At 38.0% G+C, this 20696-nt stretch overlaps 1 protein-coding gene across 1 annotated transcript in view; it reads left to right on the top strand.

The window, feature by feature from the left end:
• Positions 1-784: 784 nt before the first annotated feature.
• Positions 785-20696, top strand: part of LOC118281961 (hemicentin-1) — a 46970-nt gene continuing 27058 nt past the window's right edge. The window contains exons 1-27 of the mRNA XM_050695990.1: positions 785-1291; positions 1890-2119; positions 2612-2734; positions 3164-3253; positions 3629-3769; positions 4185-4350; positions 7702-7880; positions 8173-8245; positions 8774-8802; positions 9025-9140; positions 9827-9948; positions 10315-10458; positions 10778-10888; positions 11350-11619; positions 12140-12312; positions 12894-13062; positions 13336-13584; positions 13947-14019; positions 14320-14528; positions 15514-15670; positions 16452-16576; positions 17048-17216; positions 17444-17538; positions 17845-17998; positions 18798-18919; positions 19354-19497; positions 20077-20211. Coding sequence (XP_050551947.1) covers positions 1036-1291; positions 1890-2119; positions 2612-2734; positions 3164-3253; positions 3629-3769; positions 4185-4350; positions 7702-7880; positions 8173-8245; positions 8774-8802; positions 9025-9140; positions 9827-9948; positions 10315-10458; positions 10778-10888; positions 11350-11619; positions 12140-12312; positions 12894-13062; positions 13336-13584; positions 13947-14019; positions 14320-14528; positions 15514-15670; positions 16452-16576; positions 17048-17216; positions 17444-17538; positions 17845-17998; positions 18798-18919; positions 19354-19497; positions 20077-20211 — 4024 coding nt within the window. The 5' untranslated portion in view covers positions 785-1035. The remainder of the gene's footprint in view (positions 1292-1889; positions 2120-2611; positions 2735-3163; positions 3254-3628; positions 3770-4184; positions 4351-7701; positions 7881-8172; positions 8246-8773; positions 8803-9024; positions 9141-9826; positions 9949-10314; positions 10459-10777; positions 10889-11349; positions 11620-12139; positions 12313-12893; positions 13063-13335; positions 13585-13946; positions 14020-14319; positions 14529-15513; positions 15671-16451; positions 16577-17047; positions 17217-17443; positions 17539-17844; positions 17999-18797; positions 18920-19353; positions 19498-20076; positions 20212-20696) is intronic.

Raw genomic sequence — 20696 nt, 5'->3', positions numbered from 1 at the left:
GTGGTTCCTGCATTAGAAATGATAAGTTACATTGATAAAGTAGTTTCAGCCGCGTCAAGATTATTAGATTGCGTTATTTTATTTCCCTATTGATAAAGTTGGTGTACACTGGCTGAGAAACTATCTTAGCTAAAAATCACGGTTAACTCACGTTAATTAATGGAGAAAAACTCTACTAGTTTCGAGTCACAGAGTCATCATGAGCAACGTCCGCAGACGCGGCGATGTCGCGTAGTCTACAGTTCTCAGTAGGCTGCGAAACTAGTAGAGTTTTTCTCCATTAATTTACGCGTGTAAACTGTATTTTTTTGTTAATTTAGTATGTCTCTATATCCTTAAGTCATCACGAACGAATCTATCGTAAGTTCACAGTCGAACTGACTTGGTTGCAAGCCGAAACCTGGGCACAGGGTAGGAGTTGGAATGGTGTGGTTTTTGGTCAGGTGATACTCCTTCTCACCCTGCCAGGAGGCGGGATGGAGTGTCAGACTTCTAATGACTAAAAATCACCACGTTCCTACCCCTATTCTGCTTCGAACTGCAACCTTCAGCAAAGCATATCCGATGCTATGTTAATGAAACCATCTACCATATCTATCAGTCTACAACGTCCTACTGTTAAGGTCCTTCAAAGTCATTCTACGTGTACTTGTCCTCTGCGAGCTCGTATCTCCACTCAAGCACTATCGTTTCGCAACCAATATCTAGTCAGCCAGTAGATAAAATATCAATATTTAAAAAAGAAAAATTTTAGACGTTATTGTACATTAAACTGGGTACTATGTGAGATTTCTACATTAGAGAATAGCATATAACAATTATCTAATAATATGTATTTTAAAGTGGTCAAGGAGACCACAGAATCATCTAGTATATAGTATGCTTAACATAAATACACTCAAGTAAATTATTTCCTTACTCCAACCCACATTGATTACTCGGTCAGAGGTGACAGATAAGTCCAATAAAACGAACCACTTCGAACAAAAGAGTGTTTGCTAAATTAACACCATAATGTTTTAGTGTTAGTTAAAAATGTTTCATAAAGTGAACTGTGTTCTCCTTATTGCTAGTGTACTTGTAATTGGCATCGAGTGTAAGAAGGTTTATAGGAGATCGATTGAAGATAAAGATGGTGGGAAGAGTAGTTTGGCGTTTATTTTCGATACAACTGGGTCGATGTACAATGACTTGCGACAGCTACGAGAGGGGGCTGAAATGATCCTGAACACTGCTTTACAGGAGAGTGGCGTCATCGCAGACTTTGTGTTTGTGCCGTTCCATGACCCCTGTAAGTCTTACCTACTTGTTTTTGTTGGGTACATATGTAGTAATAAATAGACCTTGAGCTTAACATTTGTGATAAAGTGGGCTATTTTTAAGTATATAGGCGTAATTATTGATCCGGAGCTGCGGACTACCTAGCGGGCTTACCGGGGCTCCGGTGCGAAAAGCAGGAGTAGGAACGGGGTGGTTTTTAGTCAGTAAGAGTCTGACACTCCCTCTCGCCTCGCCCAAGGCGGGAGAAGTCATTGGATGATTTGAGCTCTCAAAAAAAAAGGTTGTCAAAAAAAGTAAAACTTATAATAATATGTAAAAAGTACTTAAAGTTTCTGCTGGTTAGTTCCTACCTACTGGTGTGCCAAAGAGTTAATCTTTTCTGACAGTAGTGTCAGAAAAGAAACGGCCGGAATTTGCCTATTTGCCGGGGCTCCGGCTCGAAAAGGAGGAATAGGAACGAGGTGGGTTTTAGTCACACTCCCTCTTGCCTTTGCTAACGCGAGAGAAGTCATTGGAAGATTTCCCCCCTTAAAAAAAGCCTAGAGAAACCAGTTCTAACAACCGAATATAGGTACTCTCTTCTATACAACAATTGTGTCTGTCCGCAGTGGTTGGCCCTGCGACAGTGACAAAGAATAAATGGGCGTTCCAGAGAGCGTTAAACATGGTCCACGTTCAGGGTGGAGGTGACTGTCCTGAGAAGTCTTTGACGGGAATCCAGCTAGCTCTGAATGTCAGCAGACCAAGGTCCTTTCTCTACGTGTTTACCGACGCGACCGCCACCGACCATCGCATTGTTGGCAAAGTACTGGATGCTATACAACGGAAACAGAGCCAGGTAAGCTGAGACTGTAATTACAACTTCTGGTCAGTGGGTAGCCTTAGGGGCGTCTTAAATCTAAGTTCTGAGAAAGTTTCTATATCAGACTATCGAATAATAGGCTTTTGGGTTCGAATCCCGGGAATAAGGGTCGGTTCATATCTGACGTAAAATATGTCGAGCATATCGTCAGTCACACTAACGTATCATCGGTTGAGTGTGAACGGTCAAGTGTTTTTCTATACATTTGTTCTTATCTTATGGAATAAGATTTCAATAGATATACCTATCTAGGTAGGTACTTAATGGACATTAATAACAGAGTCCGGTAATTTTTGGCAGTCTCTTCTCTTCTTTACTAGAACGTATGACTTTAATGACACCTGTTGTAAGGACAATACGAGGGCATTGTACCTACCGAAGGACATTAATTTGTTCTACATAGAGCGTTTTTGGCAAACAACACATATAATAATAACTTAATGTGATGTCAACCAAATATTTGTTCAGGTGGTGTTCATACTAACCGGTCACTGCAACGATTTGAAGCGACCCTCGTACAAAGTGTACCAACAAGTCGCCGCCGCTAGTTCTGGCCAAATATTCAACTTGAACAAGACCAATGTGCATATGGTGAGTAGATAGATACCTTACACATGAACTTAAAACTAAGTAGGTACTAGCTGTAGTAAGGGAAGAAAGAATGAAAGAAAAACTTATTTGCACTGTTACAAAATATTGCAGGTAAAACAAAAAACATGGTAAAAAAAGGAGAGGAAAAAAAATAAATGAATGTCAACACAGAGTAAAATACATTTTTCTCTACCCCTTCCCTTACTGCGGATTTCGTTCGTTTTTAATACTTGAATTAAAATATTAAAAAAAATCAAAAATTGTAAATTTTCTGTGATAGCACCGTTATAACTACAACTGTTTATTTACCTACCTATATACTATAATGTCCAAAGCTGTTTATTTACCTTTTTATATTATACAACGTTATATTTGTATCATTTTGTAGGTATGTAGGTAACATAAATATAAAATATACTTATATTTCAGATGCTGGATTTCGTAAAGAGTTCTTTAAAAGGTCGCACAGTGAATTTAGCTTCTGTATCAAACCCTCCGGGATATAACTATACACAAGAGGTTAGTTAATTCACGTTAAGCAACTATTTTAACCCTTTAACCGCCGCAGTTGTATATAAGCAACTTAATATTTTATAGTTGCTTATATACAACTGCGGCGGTTAAAGGGTTAAGTGGATTTTGGTGATACTCGACCAGTTTCGAATTACTGTGGGGGTTATAATCATCATGGAAATATTATTTTTAAATATACATTAAATTGCCTTTTATAGTGTAGGCCGGCAAACGAGCAGACGGATTATCTGATGGTAAGCAATCGGTTCCAGTCGTGGACACCCAAAACTCCTATGTGGAATTAGGAAGGGGCGAATTGGGCTTCTTGGACAAACCACCTTATTATTTTTCATAAATATCTTAATATAATTTTCTCTATAGATTCCAGTGGACAGCACTCTGGGAGAAGTCACGGTGTCTGTGTCGGGAGCGAAGCCGAAGATCTCGGTGATAGACCCCAATGGCGAAAAACTAACTGGACCCCCTAAATTGGTCACTCAACTTGACCTTTCCGAGATTATGGTATGAAAAACAAAATGTGTTTAATGAAAAAAAAATGCAAACATGATACCTTGAATATGTCATTCATTACACATGCATAACAGTCATTAACATGATTCCTTAAATAATGTTTCACGGTAATAACGATGTTTATTAATAAAATAAATGAATTTACCTATTCTTTATATAGGGTGTAAACGAAACGCTTCCAAAAAACAGGTGATCATAAAAAACTAGTTTTATTTTCAAAAAAGTAAGGGATTACTTAAATGTTTATTTTATGTAATAATAGTTGTAATCATAGTAATATAAAAAACTATGGTTGTAATCAACTGCTCAATGTTGATGTTGCATGAATAACACAATTTTTTTTGTCTACGTTTTCGGAAGCGTTGCATACGAATAAAGTTATAAAGTAATGTTATTTACAAACCAGATAGTGAAGGTGATGCAGCCGGAGCCGGGCAACTGGACGGTGACAGTGGGCAGTGAGAATGAGCACTCAGTCAAAGTCGTCGGGCTGTCCAATGTGACCTTCAACTACGGGTTCTCAGTAGAACAGCCTCAGTCCATGAAGGAAACTAGCTACAGACCTTTGAAAGGTAAAAAAATCCAGTCTTTAAGTCGATGTCTTTGATGAATATTTTAGTATTTTAATTAAAACTACATACCTATGAGTAGAAGCTACATACCTATGAGTAGAAGCTACATACCTATGAGGCTTCTTTAAAGTTGAATTAATATTAATACTTCTTCTTTATGACCACAAATAATGTAAAGTGTAATGGCCGATGGGCTAGTCTATCGGTAGAGCTTGTTCTAAGGGGCCGTAAATTAAGACGGGCATAGGTATACTAAAAAGCGAAAAGCAGTAGTCATCTATACATACAGGGTGTCCCTGAAGTCGACGTCCAACAGGCACCAGATGATCGGTAAGGTTCCAACTGTTATCAGAAAAATATAAAAAAAAATCTAAGTCCTACAGTTTTTAAATTACAGTGACTTATGTGTTATCCACGGAAAAGTACACCCTGTGCCAGTCTTTTGACTCTTGTTGCTACAAATCTTTATTTTTTCGTCTGCAGTCTTCCTTACATTATCCTGAATAGTGCTCCAGTAATATGGAATCATAAATTCTTAGCCAACTGCTTTAGATTGGAAAACATTGTTAGTTTTAGAGGAACCAAATACTCTGAATAAAATTTTCACCTTACTTTAAGTAACTGTACTGAATAAATTATGTATGGCGCTAGTAGTGGCAAATTTCACCAAAGTTGGCGCATTTAATAAGGATTATAAAATGGTATAGCACTTTGCAAATTATTTCTTAAATTCGACACAAAAAAAGATTTTTCAACGAAACTCCGTTTCGATGAATTTATTTGAACTTACTAAAAATTCTTCTAGTGTACTCAAATCATACGTTACAACCTCGTATGCACTAGACAACACTCTGCACGCGATTTATAATCATCATGTTGAAAATCAGCGAGGATCTCTTGTCAAACAATATTGTCTGTTTACCCGTGATTTCGCTTGCAGCATTCGTCGGCAATATTATCGCTAGACGAACTGGTGTTGTGCATCTCGAGCCATCGTACCCGGGCTTCGGCATTTTAGCTGAGTACTGGCTTTTTTGCGCCGTGTTGATTATTTATTTTTTAAATTATTTTTTGCTTTACCTGCAATTCCTTGTAACGGTGCAAATAACTCTTTCTCGACAAACTAAAGAATATTTGATGCTTCATCCCGCATTTGATCACAAGGCATGAACACGTAACTTAATCGGAGGATTCACCCATTTCTTTTTTTTTGTTGTTGGGGATATGACGAGTAATTGTGCGTAAGGGCTCATGTACACCATACCACTACCGCGTCGATATGCTGTGTACATGACGCTGCTGCGTCCGTTCCTTTTGATTTTACTACACATTTGATAATGTGTTTGATGCACTATGAACATCATATTGCAATCATTCAATAAAGCAAGCTGCAAGCGAAATCACGGGTAAACAGACAATATTGTTTGACAAGAGATCCTCGCTGATTTTCAACATGATGATAACAAAACGCGTGCAGAGTGTTGTCTAGTGCATACGAGGTTGTAACGTATGATTTGAGTACACTAGAAGAATATTTAGTAAGTTCAAATAAATTCATCGAAACGGAGTTTCGTTGAAAAATCTTTTTTTGTGTCGAATTTAAGAAATAATTTGCAAAGTGCTATACCATTTTATAATCCTTATTAAATGCGCCAACTTTGGTGAAATTTGCCACTACTAGCGCCATACATAATTTATTCAGTACAGTCACTTAAAGTAAGGTGAAAATTTTATTCAGAGTATTTGGTTCCTCTAAAACTAACAATGTTTTCCAATCTAAAGCAGTTGGCTAAGAATTTATGATTCCATATTACTGAAGAACTATTCAGGATAATGTAAGGAAGACTGCAGACGAAAAAATAAAGATTTGTAGCAACCAGAGTCAAAAGACTGGCACAGGGTGTACTTTTTCGTGGATAACACATAAGTCACTGTAGTTTAAAAACTGTAGGACTTAGAATTTTTTTTATATTTTTCTGATAACAGTTGGAACCTTGCTGATCATCTAGTGCCCGTTGGACGTCGATTTCAGGGACACCCTGTATAATAAAATCGTAGAAAAGTGCTGTCTGTACATTGAAAATAAAAAAAATAGCCGGGGTTATTGTTATGTCGATGTCGAACCCAAAAATGTAATTAACTTTTTTTTTGTCTGTTTGTCTGTTTATCTGTTTGTCTGTTTGTCTATGCGCGCTAATCTCAGAAACGGCTGATCCGAGTTGGATGCGGTTTTCACAAATATATTGTGGTATGCTTCAATTTACATTTAGTGTTTGTTTCATGTCAATCGGTTCATAAATAAAAAAGTTATGTCAAATTAAAGAATCACGTCGAACACTATTCTATGCTTATAACAATAATCTCCGCAACTATTTGACGGATTTGGTTGAAATTTGGTACAGATATAGTTTAGAACCTTAGAAAGGACATAGGATTTTTATTTCAAAAATCAAAAAATAAAAATAAATTTATTCCGGACATACAGCGCATGTTCAATTCCGTACTATAAGTACGAAATTGAACAATAGTGGTCCTGCTGTTTCGTATATTCTAAATTGGTTTCGTTGTATTTGTCAATTAATAATTTTATTAGTTGGGTTTTCCTGGTTTTCTGGTTAAACTATTTAACGTAGGTTTAGTTTGATATCGATTATTAGTAGTTACTGTAGTTAGTTTGTTTAATAAAATTGTAAGTCTAATTTATAAATTAATTAGATTAGATTTCGTCGTTTCTTTTAAATTATTTAGTTTAAGCTTGGTTATTATAGCATAGAGGATAGGTTGTAATATAATTTCTTTTTTAATTGTTATAAATTCGTAATTCGTAGCTTTCTTTAGTTTTAAGTTAGTTTTCATCTTAAGTTCGGAAGGATTATAATATTTCTTTAGTTTAAGTCCGTTTTTAAACTATTTTTTCAATGCCCTAAGTGAGTATACATCTATTAAATTCAAACGCAGAGCTCATTATGTTGATTTTTGAAGAGTTCCCTGGAATATCTTCCACATCTCATTTTTGAAGAGATCCCGCGAGATCGGGAACTATGTGGTTAAAACCAAAAATTTGCCGGAAGTCACTATTCCACGCGAACGAAGTCGCGGGCAAAAGCTAGTATTGAATATGTACATTGTGTACCAAGGGCTTCGGTGAAAAAAGGTATGTTGTTATGTTGTGCAGAGCGTTTTTTTCCTAATATTTTATCCTCGATAAATGGGCTATCGAACACAAAAACAATTGTTCAAATCAGATCAGTAGTTCCCGAAATTAGCGTGTTTAAACAAACAAACTCTTCAGCGTAACATATTAGTATAGATATAGATAGATATATAATTAATTGCAACATTTTCTTTAAGGCACATACAACCACATGCTGATTTCGCTGTCTCCGCCAAACGTGACGGCTAGCATACAGTATGCGGAGATATTAACTCTAGACGGGCGCACGCTGTTCGAGTTACCCCTTAAGCGAATTGACACCAACTTGTACAGTGCAGACCCATTCATTCCACCTGATGAATTCTTCAACATCGCTGTAAGTAAACGAACTTTTGTTTTAAAACAGTGAGGTAGCGGCGTGAGGGAAAGGGTAGGCGGTAAGAGGGAAGGCGGTAAACAAAAATTGAAGGCTATTCTTTACTGCCTCCAATTTTTTAAGTCTGTTAAATGTATTGCTCCTCGCTATCAAGTTAAATGGACGTATCTTTTAAGCCCAAACTTGATATTTTTAGGTGTAGCAAAAGGATTGTTAACAGTTAACAAATATCAAACATACATGTTTTAGTACTTTATCTTTGTACCGTTTTTAATCAAGATGTATATTTTAGATCAATGGCCAAGACAAGTACAAGCAGGATTTGCGAAGGATAGGTGCAACTGCGATACAGGCCCAGTTACCAGGTAAGCCACATCTACATATTATAATTATGGGTTACAAAATAGGGCCACCCGGTCATCAAGTCATTATGTTAGCAAAAGGGGACATTACTTCAGTAGGTGTAAGTGTGGGAGAGCCATGCTTCGGCACGAATGGGCCGGCTCGATCGGAGTGATACCACGGCCTCACCGAAAACCGACGTGAAACAACGCTTGCGTCGTGTTTCGTTGTGTGAGTGAGGTTACTGGAGGCCCGATTCCCCCCTTCCCAATCTTCCCAATCCCCGATTCCCCAACAACCCTTAAATTCCTAAGCCCAAAATGCCGGCAACGCACTTGTAACGCTTCTGGTGTTTCAAGTGTCCATGGGCGGCGGAGATTACTTACCATCAGGTGATACGTCTGCTCGTTTACCGGCGTGTTCCATAAAAAAAAGGTATACAGTTAATAAAAATATCTGAAAAGTTATTTTTCTGTCTGTCAGGTCATTCGACTGTAATAAGAAATGATGTAGTGATAACATCTATATACACGCATAATTTTCTCTTACAGATGTTCCCTACCTAACAGCGTCTAGAAAGGTAAGAATTTATTTGTTTACTTAACCTAGATCTAAACCCTTCTTCTCCGCGAAAGACCTGGGTTTGCGGGGCACGGGGTAGATTCAGTCAGTGAGAGTCTGACACTCCCTCTCCTTACCAAAGGCGAGAGAAGTCACCGGGTGATATATTCCCCCCTCAAAGAAGACTCCTTCTACGATCTAGGAACATTATGTGTATGCAATATAATATGTATAATTGTAGGTAGAAGCGCATTCACACTCGCGCGTTGTGTTGTCGTGTGGGGTGGAGAGTCTGGTGCCCGTCACTGCCATGTGGACGAAGGATGGAACCAAAACGTATAAACAAATCACCAGCTTGTGAGTATAATTGTATACAACGCTTTTAAGGTAAGCGTCCGGCACGCATCGTACGTATCATACGCATTCCGTATGACGTCATCAGCACGCATTGCAAGTAGGCATTGCCGATGATGCGGTGCGTACGATGCGGATCAGTGGACGCAGTTGTATGAGTTTCTATACAAGACAAACTAAAATCCGTTGTGTGGGATGCGTACGATGCGGGTCCGTGGACGCGTACCTTTATAAGCGCTGTAGTCGCGCAGTAGTCAACTTTACAGGTGTTGTCGTATCATATCACACTAATATTATAAAAATGAATGTTTGTTTGTTTGGATGTTTGTCCGTCAATCACGCTGCAACTACTCAACTATCCTAGTGTGGGGCAACGCCTTTTTAAAAAGAAAAAAAAAACTGATTTTTATCGAATTTGGTATACAGACAGGGTTTGAGCTGACTTGGGTGATAGGATACATTCTATCCCACGAGAATCTGCAAATCCGCTAGTAGAAGCTAGTTAAACATAATGTTTTCGTTGTGTGAGTAATGTTGCCGTCCTATCTCTAATCCCCAAATAAAAGACCAGCAATGCACTTCTACGTCCTTTAGTGTAGCAGGTATCCAATGGACGCTTGCTTTGCATAAATTCGACTGCTCGTTTACTGCCTTGTCCTATAATAAAACACATTGAACGTCGGTTTCAGACAAACAACGTCAATAGACTTCGTGATAGAGAATATGAAAGAGGAAGATGTCGGGACATACAGATGTATCGCTCACAACATGGCAGGGGTTAGCAGGACTAGCACGGTACTCGACCTTATTGGTAAGAACATAAATAACTTTTTTCAATAGCAAGTCAACGGGCTTACACGGAAAGATTGATTAGTGTTACGAGTACTCATGATGAAGAGTCCCTCACAGGGGGACTCGAAACTGGTAGAGCTTTTCTCCACTAATTTACGTAAGTACGCGAACTCGGAAGAGATGGCGATGTATGTGAAAAAAGATTTTTCTTTTTTCCTGCTTTTCTCTTGTTTTTTTCTAAATTTTCTTTCAAACTAAATTCCCAACGCATGCAAAATCGTAGAAATCGGTTCGTGCGTTCTGGATTTATAGCGTCAGGAAGAAAAACCCGACTTATTTTTATATTATAGATTTCAATTGTCCAGGTCAATTATCAATGTTTCAGTTGAGGCACCTCATATAACTATGGAACCGGAAAATACTACGGAACTAGAAGTAGGCGATACTTTAACAATATCCTGTACGGTGTACAGTGAAGCGCTCTTGTTAGAAAACAGACTGATCTTCAATGGGAGTCAAACACATTATGGTAAGTAAACACACAACAGCTTAATTTATTTACCTACTACACCTGACTCAACTAGTTTCGCGCTGCAACAGGGATTCATAATCATGAACAGTATGAGTAACTGTTATAATTATTTAGTAGTTGTTATACAAAAAAAAAACTATACTATATATTTGTTTGTGAGATTTTTAAATCTTAATAAAATTAATAATAATAAAAAAATATATATTGTGAGGTTAGATTTTTTTAAATTTGTCATTCGACAACTAACTTTGGTTTGACCAGTTCGTATAGTTTAATCTTAAATATCAGAACTTATGTTTTTATTTTCATTCCACAGCTACTGAAATAGACAAGGAGCCTAATTTAGAAGGAGTGTACCGATTTAACAAAAGTATTAAAATAGATTCTGATGCTATTGGCTTATACACGTGTGTCGCAGCTAACAGAGGTAATTGTATAATTCTACAAATATTATAAATAGCAATGAAGTTAAAATAATTGGTTGAGTAATGTTCTCAATAATATTATTGAGGACATTTCTGAAATGCTGTATATACATACGAACGTGAAACATACGTTATAACGCTGTAGGTATACACATACGTTACATTACATGAAAAAAAAACCTGTGACAGTCCACCGCGTGTCTAAAACCTCCTCTAGGTGCCTACAAAAAAAAAATATCATAATCCCCACACTTGGCAAATGGGTTGAAGATCACCGGCCTCTGTTGTGTCCCTCAGTAAACTTTTACGACTCCCGCAGTAAGAGTAGAAGTGGCGGTAATTGTCCTTCGGTTAGAGTCTCTGTTATGTCCCACAATAGACTGCTGCCGCGGTAAGAGGTGGTGGTATGGCCTTCACAGCTGCATACCCACAATAGTTTACAGTAAAAACATAACATTTTCAGGAGGCAAAACAAACCACACGACCCTTATAAAATTAAAAGCAGATCCAACTGCGCAAATATTAGGCCCACACACACTGTTGAAGAAGATGAACTCTAGCATGCAACTCGTGTGTACCGTGGATAACGCGGGCACGGTCGTGTGGACCGCGCCTAATGGGACCGTGGTGCGGACACGAGATGTTACAGGACCTTCTAACGACATGTTGGAAGTGAACAATGTTACTAGTGATGGTGAATGGACGTGTTCGGCGATTAGAGGATCTCATACAGGTACGTGTACCCACGTGGATAGTCTAATAATTGAGTTAAACTTCTAGCCATGCTAAAGGCTCATATTCTCTTGCGGAATGCTGCTCATGAACATGAGCATCTAGCATGGCTTGAAACTAGTCGAGTTCCTCGTGAAATAGTTACGTGAGTTAGCCGATAACATAATAATTAATATAGTATGTCTTACGAACGTTATAATCAAATTATTGTGTTAAACTTAAAAACAATGGTCGTTTTCACCAAACTTAAATTTTAAGGAATTTGGTGTTCACCATGCTCTAAGCGCCACCTAAAGGTAAAGTGTTAGTTCAGGTGTTCCGTCACGCTAAGTAAGTAAGTCTTAGCCAAGGTATGATTAGATAGCCAGTTTTATTTTCATTTTTCAATTCATTCATTCGGTTTTTACGATATCCAAAAGAAAAGTAATAGTAACAAATGACGCTTGGATGAGCCTTAAAGACTACTATATTAAACTTTTAGACATGTACCTATCCTTTAATAATATTACTTTTTGTCCTAGGTATCGATAAAGTGAATGTAAGCGTCCTAATAAAGCCAGTGGTCAGTATAATTGGTTCCAAGAACATAACGGTATTGAACGGTACTGTCGTGGAAGTGACTTGTGAAGTGGTTGCTAAGCCATCGCCAAGGATATTGTGGCACCGGGAGACTGAGGCTTTTCTTAACAATACTGTAAGTATCATTACCATGATATTATTACCACCCGACCATTACCCCCCGGAGCTGCGGACTACCTAACGGGTTACCGGGGCTCCGCCTTGAAAAGCAGGAGTAGGAACGGGGTGGTTTTTAGTCAGTAAGTGTCTGAAACTCCCTCTTACCTCGCCCAAGGCGAGAGAAGTCATTGAATGTTTTTCTCCCGTCAAAAAAAGTATCATTATCATTGTCGTCAATATGTAAATATGTCACTGGTTGGCAAAATCATTTACTCACCATAATTATGCATATTAAACTTTGGAACTGTGGATAACTTAACTGGGTTGCCGGTTCGAAGCAGAAATAGGAACGAGGTAATTTTTAGGCAGTAAGAGCCTGATACTCCCTGGATTTTCCCACTCAAAAATGGCCTTTTATTCTTAGTGCCAATTACTCTCTTCCATGAGCGACAAATTCCATTAAAACAGCAGAATATCTAGTGCGAGTTTGTTTTGCGTCAACACGAACGACAGGTTTAGCCCTGTGATTAGTGGGTTCACTTGGAGCTTAACTTACACTAGGCAGTTCGGTTTCTAATCATATTTTCTTAATTCCAGATAAGACAAATAAAACCAAATGTATACCAAAGCGTATTGATATTGAATTCAAGTGCAGATTCTGTGGCCGCCACTTACTTCTGTTTCGGAGAAAACTCAGAAGGCATCCATCAAGACAGTCTGACCGTCCAGGTTCGGAGGAAGATGAAATTACTTCATGGGTTCGAAGGTATTTTAAAAACATAAATAATTATTACTTTCCTACATATTATTGACTACTATCAGTTAGGAGCAGGTCGTAGTATCACCAGATTTATTTGTGTAAGAAATTAAATCCAGATATCAAAATTAAATGTGAGTTCCAACGCTCGCCAGACGCACTTCATCTACAAGACAGTTGTTTCTATTCAATTTCATATTTTAATTTAAAGTTCAAAACTGTAATTCAAATTCATCGATAACTTCACATCACTAATTTAATTATTTTATCGATAATTTCCAGACCAATCAGTGCAGCTCTATTATCAAGTGGAACTACAGTGTGTTATCGATTCTTATCCTTCGCCCAACATTATTTGGTACCATAATGGTACCGAATTAGTCACTAATAGCAATGTACACGTTTCTGATGACAACTCTACAGTGTATTTAAAAAGAATCGAGTTTAATGACCTCGGTAGCTACACATGTATAGCCGATAATGGCTTTGAAAGTACAATAGTGACTGGGACTATCGGCGTCACTGGATTGGGTAAGATTTTCGTAACGTAATACAACAATATAATATTATGACGTGGTTGGATGCGTCATACCCTTAGTACGAGTTTGTTTTACGTTTAAAGTATTTGACTGCACGGTTGGTGCGGTGGCTGGGCAACTGGCTGCCGCGCAACGGGTAACGGGTTCGATTCCCGCCCGGAGCAACTCTATGTATGTTTGTAAATGCACCCACGACACAGGAGAAAATCCTAGTGTGGGGCAACGTTATTTAAAAAATATCGAAACGAGAGCGCGTTCGGCGCTCTGATTGGCCGACTCGAATAAAGCAACCAATCAGAATTTACAATAATCTTGAGTAATACTAGTACTTAACAAATATTTTTAATATTTCAGCGGCTCCCGTTATATCTAAAGAGTTGACAAAAATAACTGCGCGCTCCGGCCACTCTACTAAAATCACATGTAGGTGAGATTATGTATCGTTATAATTTATTCCTTCTTAAGTAATATAAATACAACTAGTTTATGCCGACGGGTTCACCTGCGTTATCAAGATAAAAATGCTAGACTACGTGTTTTATTTCAGACTATAATTAATTTTCATATATCACTATTAAGTATGCTAAATTTCATCCCGATCCGTTCAGCAGTTTTCGGATAAAGTTTGTTTTTGTATAATTCACATATCTCTTATTAAAAAAACCTTAAGCATTCGACACGTACCTAATTATAATGTTTTTAATACTAATCTTTTTACTTTTCACAGAATTCTTGAAGGCATCCCAGAGCCTACAATATCATGGGGATTTAAAAAGCAATCGTCGGAAGTATTCGGCGCTTTACCTGCTGGCGTGATCAATAATGAGAAAGAACTTGTTTTAAGTAATACCGCGGAAGAACAAAGTGGTGTGTATCGGTGTAACGCAGCTAATGTGATCGGAAAAGACGTTTATGATGTCATCCTAGTAGTGCAATGTAAGTAAATAATATCTATACTAATATTATAAAGCTGAAGAGTTTGTTTGTTTGTTTGTTTGTTTGTTTGAACGCGCTAATCTCAGGAACTACTAGTCCGAATTTAATATTTTGTTTGTGTTGGATAGTGCATTTATCGAGGAAGGCTATAGGCTATAAATCATCACGCCACGATCAATAGTAGCTAGTATAGTAATATAATTAGTCTCTTGCTCTTAATCCTAAACTGCTTTCTTCTTTCTTTTGCAATATGGTTGTCTATTTGGTTATAAAATATCTCTGTGTTCAGAGTGCCTCTTGGCAAAGGCCTCCTTGAGTGCATCTAACAATTTCCATTGTACCTACTCTATTTCTAGCAACCCTTCTCCATTTTGGGTCTGCGTTAGATTTAGTTCATTTTCCCATCTCTTGCTTTGTCTTCTTTTCTTTCTTCTCCCATCTCTAGAGTCCCTGTCTGTTATGATGTTGCTCCACCTCTCTTGTGTAAGTAAATAATAATAAATAAGTTCAAAGCTAAGACATGACTACAGAAAATGTTCTAAAATATGAAACAAGAAAATTACTATTTATCGTTAATGTTCAAATGCCGAGGCAGTATTCCTCGTGCCTTCACCGTATTCAGGTAAAAATTTATAGGTACCTACTAACAGTAAATTTACTATACTACACTACACGTTTGGCGTGGTAGCTGGACAACCGGCTGCCCCGCGACGTGCAGAGGGTTTGATTCCCACATGGAACAACTCTTTGTATGATCTACAAATTGCTGTTTCGGATCTGGGTGCCATGTGTATGTGTGTGTGTAAACTTAAATGTTTGTAAACGCACCCACGACACAGGAGAAAATTCAATGTTAAAAAACAATTGCATTTTTTGAGGGAATATTTTGCCTCCGCCGCAATTTTGGTGCATTCTTTTGAAAGTAATGCGATGACCGACAAATTAGTTGGTCTAGATCAAGTCTTAGATTTGTTTCTATTTCTAGATCCGCCTCGCATTGACAGTGCTTTAGAAGGCGTTAATAAACCTCTAGAGGTAAAATTGGGGAAGGGAGTGAAATTCTCCTGCAAAACGATGGGATTGCCTCCCCCTATAGTAGTCTGGACTAAGGACACACGCCCGCTGGTGTACTCTGACAACATGTAAGTTATACTACCTTTTAGTTACACGGTGTAATAGAATTAACTATCGAACCGCCCCAGCTTCGCATGGCTGCAATGGTGATATAATATACATAAAAACTTTCCTCTTGTAATCACTCTATCTATTAAAAACAAGCATCAAAATCAGTTCCGTAGTTTATAAATTTTAGGTATACAAAGGGACATAGGAATAGGGAAAGCGACTTTATTTTATACTATGTAGTGAGTAATGTAGAACCTTTCTAGCTCTAGTTCAGACCGCGAAACTGAACATTTTACTTATGTTTTAATACTTTTAGAAATATATCGAAAATATTGTGTGTTGTTCATAAAAAAAATCGAGTTGTGACAATTTCAAAGATTTTTTTTTCTAAAGTGCTAAATAGATTATTAACTAGAGAGCTTAGGGCGAGTTTGTTTAACATTTAGCGAGATCGAAACGAGAGTGCGTCTTCGTTAATCTTAAAGTGAACTCGTACTAAGGGTATAGATCCATCTCATGCAAAGTTTTGCGGTTATTCAGTAACACCTAGTATAATATATGTTTGAAAAAGGATCATGGTTGTTCTTTGCTGTTTATTAGATGGACAAGAGGCGCAACTAGCTACTGCGCAACTTTTGGCAGGTCCGATTCCTGTATGGAACAATATTGTAATTTATGTAATTCGCAAGAAAAAAAATCGAAGTTTTAACATAACACTGAAGCAAATCGTAGTTAACATTTTGATTGCCTTTTTACCTTTTAGAAGTTATTTAGGTTATAATTTATTGTTTTGTTTAGACTGATTTCCGATACAAATGAGCTGTCGATAAAGAGTGTGTCGGCGTACGATTCAGGCACTTACACTTGCACTGCGACTAGTGCGGTTGGCTCTACACATAGGAACTTCACACTGATCGTTTACGGTAAGGTATATACCTACATTAACATATATTACTTGTTTTATTATAACTTTCGTGAGACATACTAAATTAATTATTATATTATCGGCTTACTCACGTAACTGTTTGACGAGGAACTCGACTAGTTTCAAGCTATGCTAGACGCTCATATTCATGAGCAGCATTCGGCTGATATTCAGTAGCAGCGCGACAATCGCCGCATCGTGTATCGCGGAATATTACTCACGAATATGACCACTTAGCATGGCTTGAAACTAATTGAGTTCCTCGTCAAACTGTTACGTAAGTGAGCCGATAACATAATTATTAATATTACTTGTTTTTTAAAACTTAGGCTCCTTAACCGGAGTGAAACCACGGCCTCACATAAAACCGGCGTGGAACAACGCTTGTGACTGAGGTCACCGGACGCTTAATTGATTTTGACACTTATGTCATGTGTAGAAAGGCTGAAAATATTTTGATTGTTTTCAGACCCACCCAAAATAACGTCTAGCCCTGAAACGTTACTAGAAGTACTAGAAGGGCAACGGGTTGAGTTACCGTGCAGTGCACAAGGGGTCCCAATACCAATAGTTGAGTGGACGCAAAATGGTACACCATTGTTGGATCACAGGAAATATGTTGACGAATACGGATTGAGGTAAAATTATTTAATAATATATTATTGTATGATTGTAATACTTCAGAGAATTCTCTAAAAGTCAACCCTTAGGTGGTGCAGAAATAACAACAGATTGCGCGGCTCCCTAGTTCCCACGTAATGGCTATGAGCCCCAGTGTGATTCGAAACCAGTTGAGTCTCCTCGAAAAGTTAAAGTATAACACTGATCTAAATTAACATATTTATTAATATGTTCCCTTTTTCAGTTTTGTAGCCAACCTGACTGATTTCGGAGATTATGTTTGCACAGCTTCAAATGTATATGGGAACACTTCTGTTACGTACACAGTGCATATATGGGGTAAGTTTAACGAATATTATTTACAGAGGTAGTCTCTAATAGTCTCTCTCTCTCTCGCTTTTCTTCCACTCTATCTCTCTTCTCCCTCTCCCTCCCTTTCTCTCTTCTCCCTCTCCCTCTCTCTCTCTTCTCCCTCTATCTCTCTTCTCCTTCTCCCTCTCTTCTCCCTCTCTCTCTATCTTTCTTCTCTCTCCCTGTCTATCTATCTATCTATCTATCTATCTCTCTCTCTCTCTCTATTTCATATTAAATAGCTACTTAAATTTGTCAAAAACTAGACATTGATTAAAAATAATATGATTTCAGTGCCCCCATACATAGCACCTCCATTACACAGTTCAAAGGAAGCTTTGCTCGGCAGCAATGTAACGTTGCAATGTGACGTCATCGGGTTTCCTGTACCCACTGTAAGATGGCAGTATCAAGACAGCTTACTGACGTCTAATACTTCAGACTTAAGGTAATCTTATAGGTTTCGTTTTTTTTTTGTATGGACCAGAAAATGAGACTCTGAGACGTGTCCCCTGATGGTTAGCAATCGACGCCACTTATGGACGCCACAATACCAGAGGAGTGTCAATCCGCTTTTTGGAATTAGGGATTTGAGAATTGGGGGTTTCAGGGAGGAAAGGATCGTGCCTTTGGCGACGGCAACGGCGGCGTAAATAAAGGAAAATTATGTGAAATTGCAGCTTGAAATAACATGGTTGTTTAGAGAATAGTGAGTAAAGTTCCCTAAGAAAAGGAGGATCTTCCGACCAGGCTAGGAAATGGTGCCTGGGCTTTGCCCAACAGTGTGTTAATTCGCATGTAAACTTCATAATATATGTGCGATGTAGTATTTTATGTCGTCATCTGTTTGTTTCTTCGTCTTAATGACAACCGGGTTTCTTCGTCATTCGTCCATATTATATATCATACTAGCGGACCCGACAGACGTAGTCCTGTCTACACGTCTTTAATTTGAAAATTTTTCGGATCGAATGTAAAACATTCCAAAATCAACAACTACTTATAAATTAAAAATTAATTAAAAAATCATTATCCATTTGACAAAATTGTGAATCTAAACCATTCTCAGATCCCCTTGAACACACACAAAAAATTTCATCAAAATCGATCCAGTCGTTTAAGAGAAGTTCAGTGACATACACACTTACAGAAGAATTATATATATAAAGATGTGCCTTCTGTCATCTCTCACTTATCATATTGTGGTCGCCACAGTTGTTAATATATTCATTCTCTTTCTTTTCCAGTACAAACGATATTGGAAATTTGTACATAACTCAAGTGAAACATAGCCACGAAGGTTTGTATGTGTGCGTGGCTGAAAACAACGGTGGTGTCGCTGAAAAAAGTACTTATCTCAAAGTTAACGGTAAGTCTGTGTTTTTGTTGTTTGTTTATCCTTGGTTTTGGTACAGAAGATAGGCTATTTTATTTTTATATTGTCACGCCTTTTATCCCTGAAGGGGTAGGCAGAGGTGCACATTATGGCCATTTATGGCACGTAATGTTCACTACAATGTACACTCACTTTTCACAATTTATGTTGTAAGTCCCATGTAATAGGTGGTGAGCTTATTGCCATATACCGGGCATATCCGTGCTACTACTGAGAAATTTTTCGAAAAACGGAAAATAGCTCAGCGAATCGAACCTTCCGAATCGTCCGACCCGGGAATCAAACCTGAGACCCCATGCCCGGCAGTTGCACTTGCAACAATTCGGCCAACAAGGCAGTCTATACTAGTCTGTACTATTTTATTAAAGTCCAGAATTTAAACTAACTAGAGGTCTCTTTTGTTTCAGAACCACCAACAATTTTAGAAGATAATTACACTGGCCCGTATTTAGCTACGACTATAGATACAGCACTCACAATCTCTTGCCGCGCCACAGGGAAACCTAAACCTTATGTCGTATGGTCTAAAGACGAATTTTATTTGAATAACGGTAATTTTGTTGTTATGAAACTTTCTATCATATAATAACAACAAAACACGTGCCTGCCCTTAAGGATCTAAGTTAGGTTACTTAAAAAGGATTTTTGTTATTATGTGAATTGTTAAACGAATAGACGGATCACCTGATTGTAAGCAATCAGAGCCACTCATGGTCATCGGTTTCCGCAACACCAGAGGAGTCTAATCCGTTGGCTTATTATAAAGGAATACGCTCTTCTCTTGAAGATTCGAAGGTTGTATCGGTTCGGAAATACTGCCTATACTAGGGATCATGTCCTGTACTACTTTACAATACCTGGAGCTTTGGATAACTAAGTCAAAGCTCTGTTTTAACGTTCTTCGTTTGGCCATTTATTATATATTATTCCTATTAAACCATAAATAGGTACTTTTGAAATAACAACTTAACGGATTACCGAAATTCCGACTCGAAGCAGGAGTAGAAACACGGTGGTTATTATTCAGTGACAGTCTCTCGCCTCACCCAAGGCTTAAGAAAGACATTGGATAATTTCCCCGTCACAAAAAGTACTCTAATACAATAATCTTCAATCAATAACTGTTTTAGATCCTCGTTACTCCATTGATGTGGACGGCACATTGACGATCAAGTCTCCGTCGGAAGACATGAGCGGCAACTACACCTGTACTGTGAAGAATTCCATCGGAGTGCTGAATAAGACGGTGCCTGTCGAAATATATTGTGAGTATTTGTTTGTAAATAAGTATATATATTATATACTAATTATAAATGATTTTTTAAAACTTTGCCCCACACTAGAATTTTCTCCTGTGCAGTGCGTACAATTTTTACACGACAGCCAAACCCGGAACAATAATTTGTGGATCACGCAGAGTTGCTCCGTGCGGGAATCTAACCCGCTACAACTTATACGACAGTCAATTGCCGTGCCACCACGCCAACCGTGCAGTCGATATGAAGGAGTATGTGTCTGTTTGTCCATCTTTCACGGTAAAACGGAGCGACGAATTGATGTAGGCCATAAACGTCACGTTACGATCAATAACAGCCGAGCAGTGGATAAAACCGCGTGGGAGTAGTATTTATATACTGTGTAGTATACAGGGGGTAAGCGGAACGCTCCCGAAAAACGCCACAAATTGTTTATGTTTTTATAATTTTAATCGTTTTTGTGTTTGTATTATTCATGCTATATTAAAATTCAG

This window comes from Spodoptera frugiperda, chromosome 9 (assembly GCF_023101765.2).
Source record: "Spodoptera frugiperda isolate SF20-4 chromosome 9, AGI-APGP_CSIRO_Sfru_2.0, whole genome shotgun sequence".
Taxonomy (NCBI): Eukaryota; Metazoa; Arthropoda; class Insecta; order Lepidoptera; family Noctuidae; genus Spodoptera; species Spodoptera frugiperda.
The sequence above is the reverse complement of the archived record's forward strand: the minus strand, read 5'-3'. Positions and strand labels throughout refer to the sequence as shown.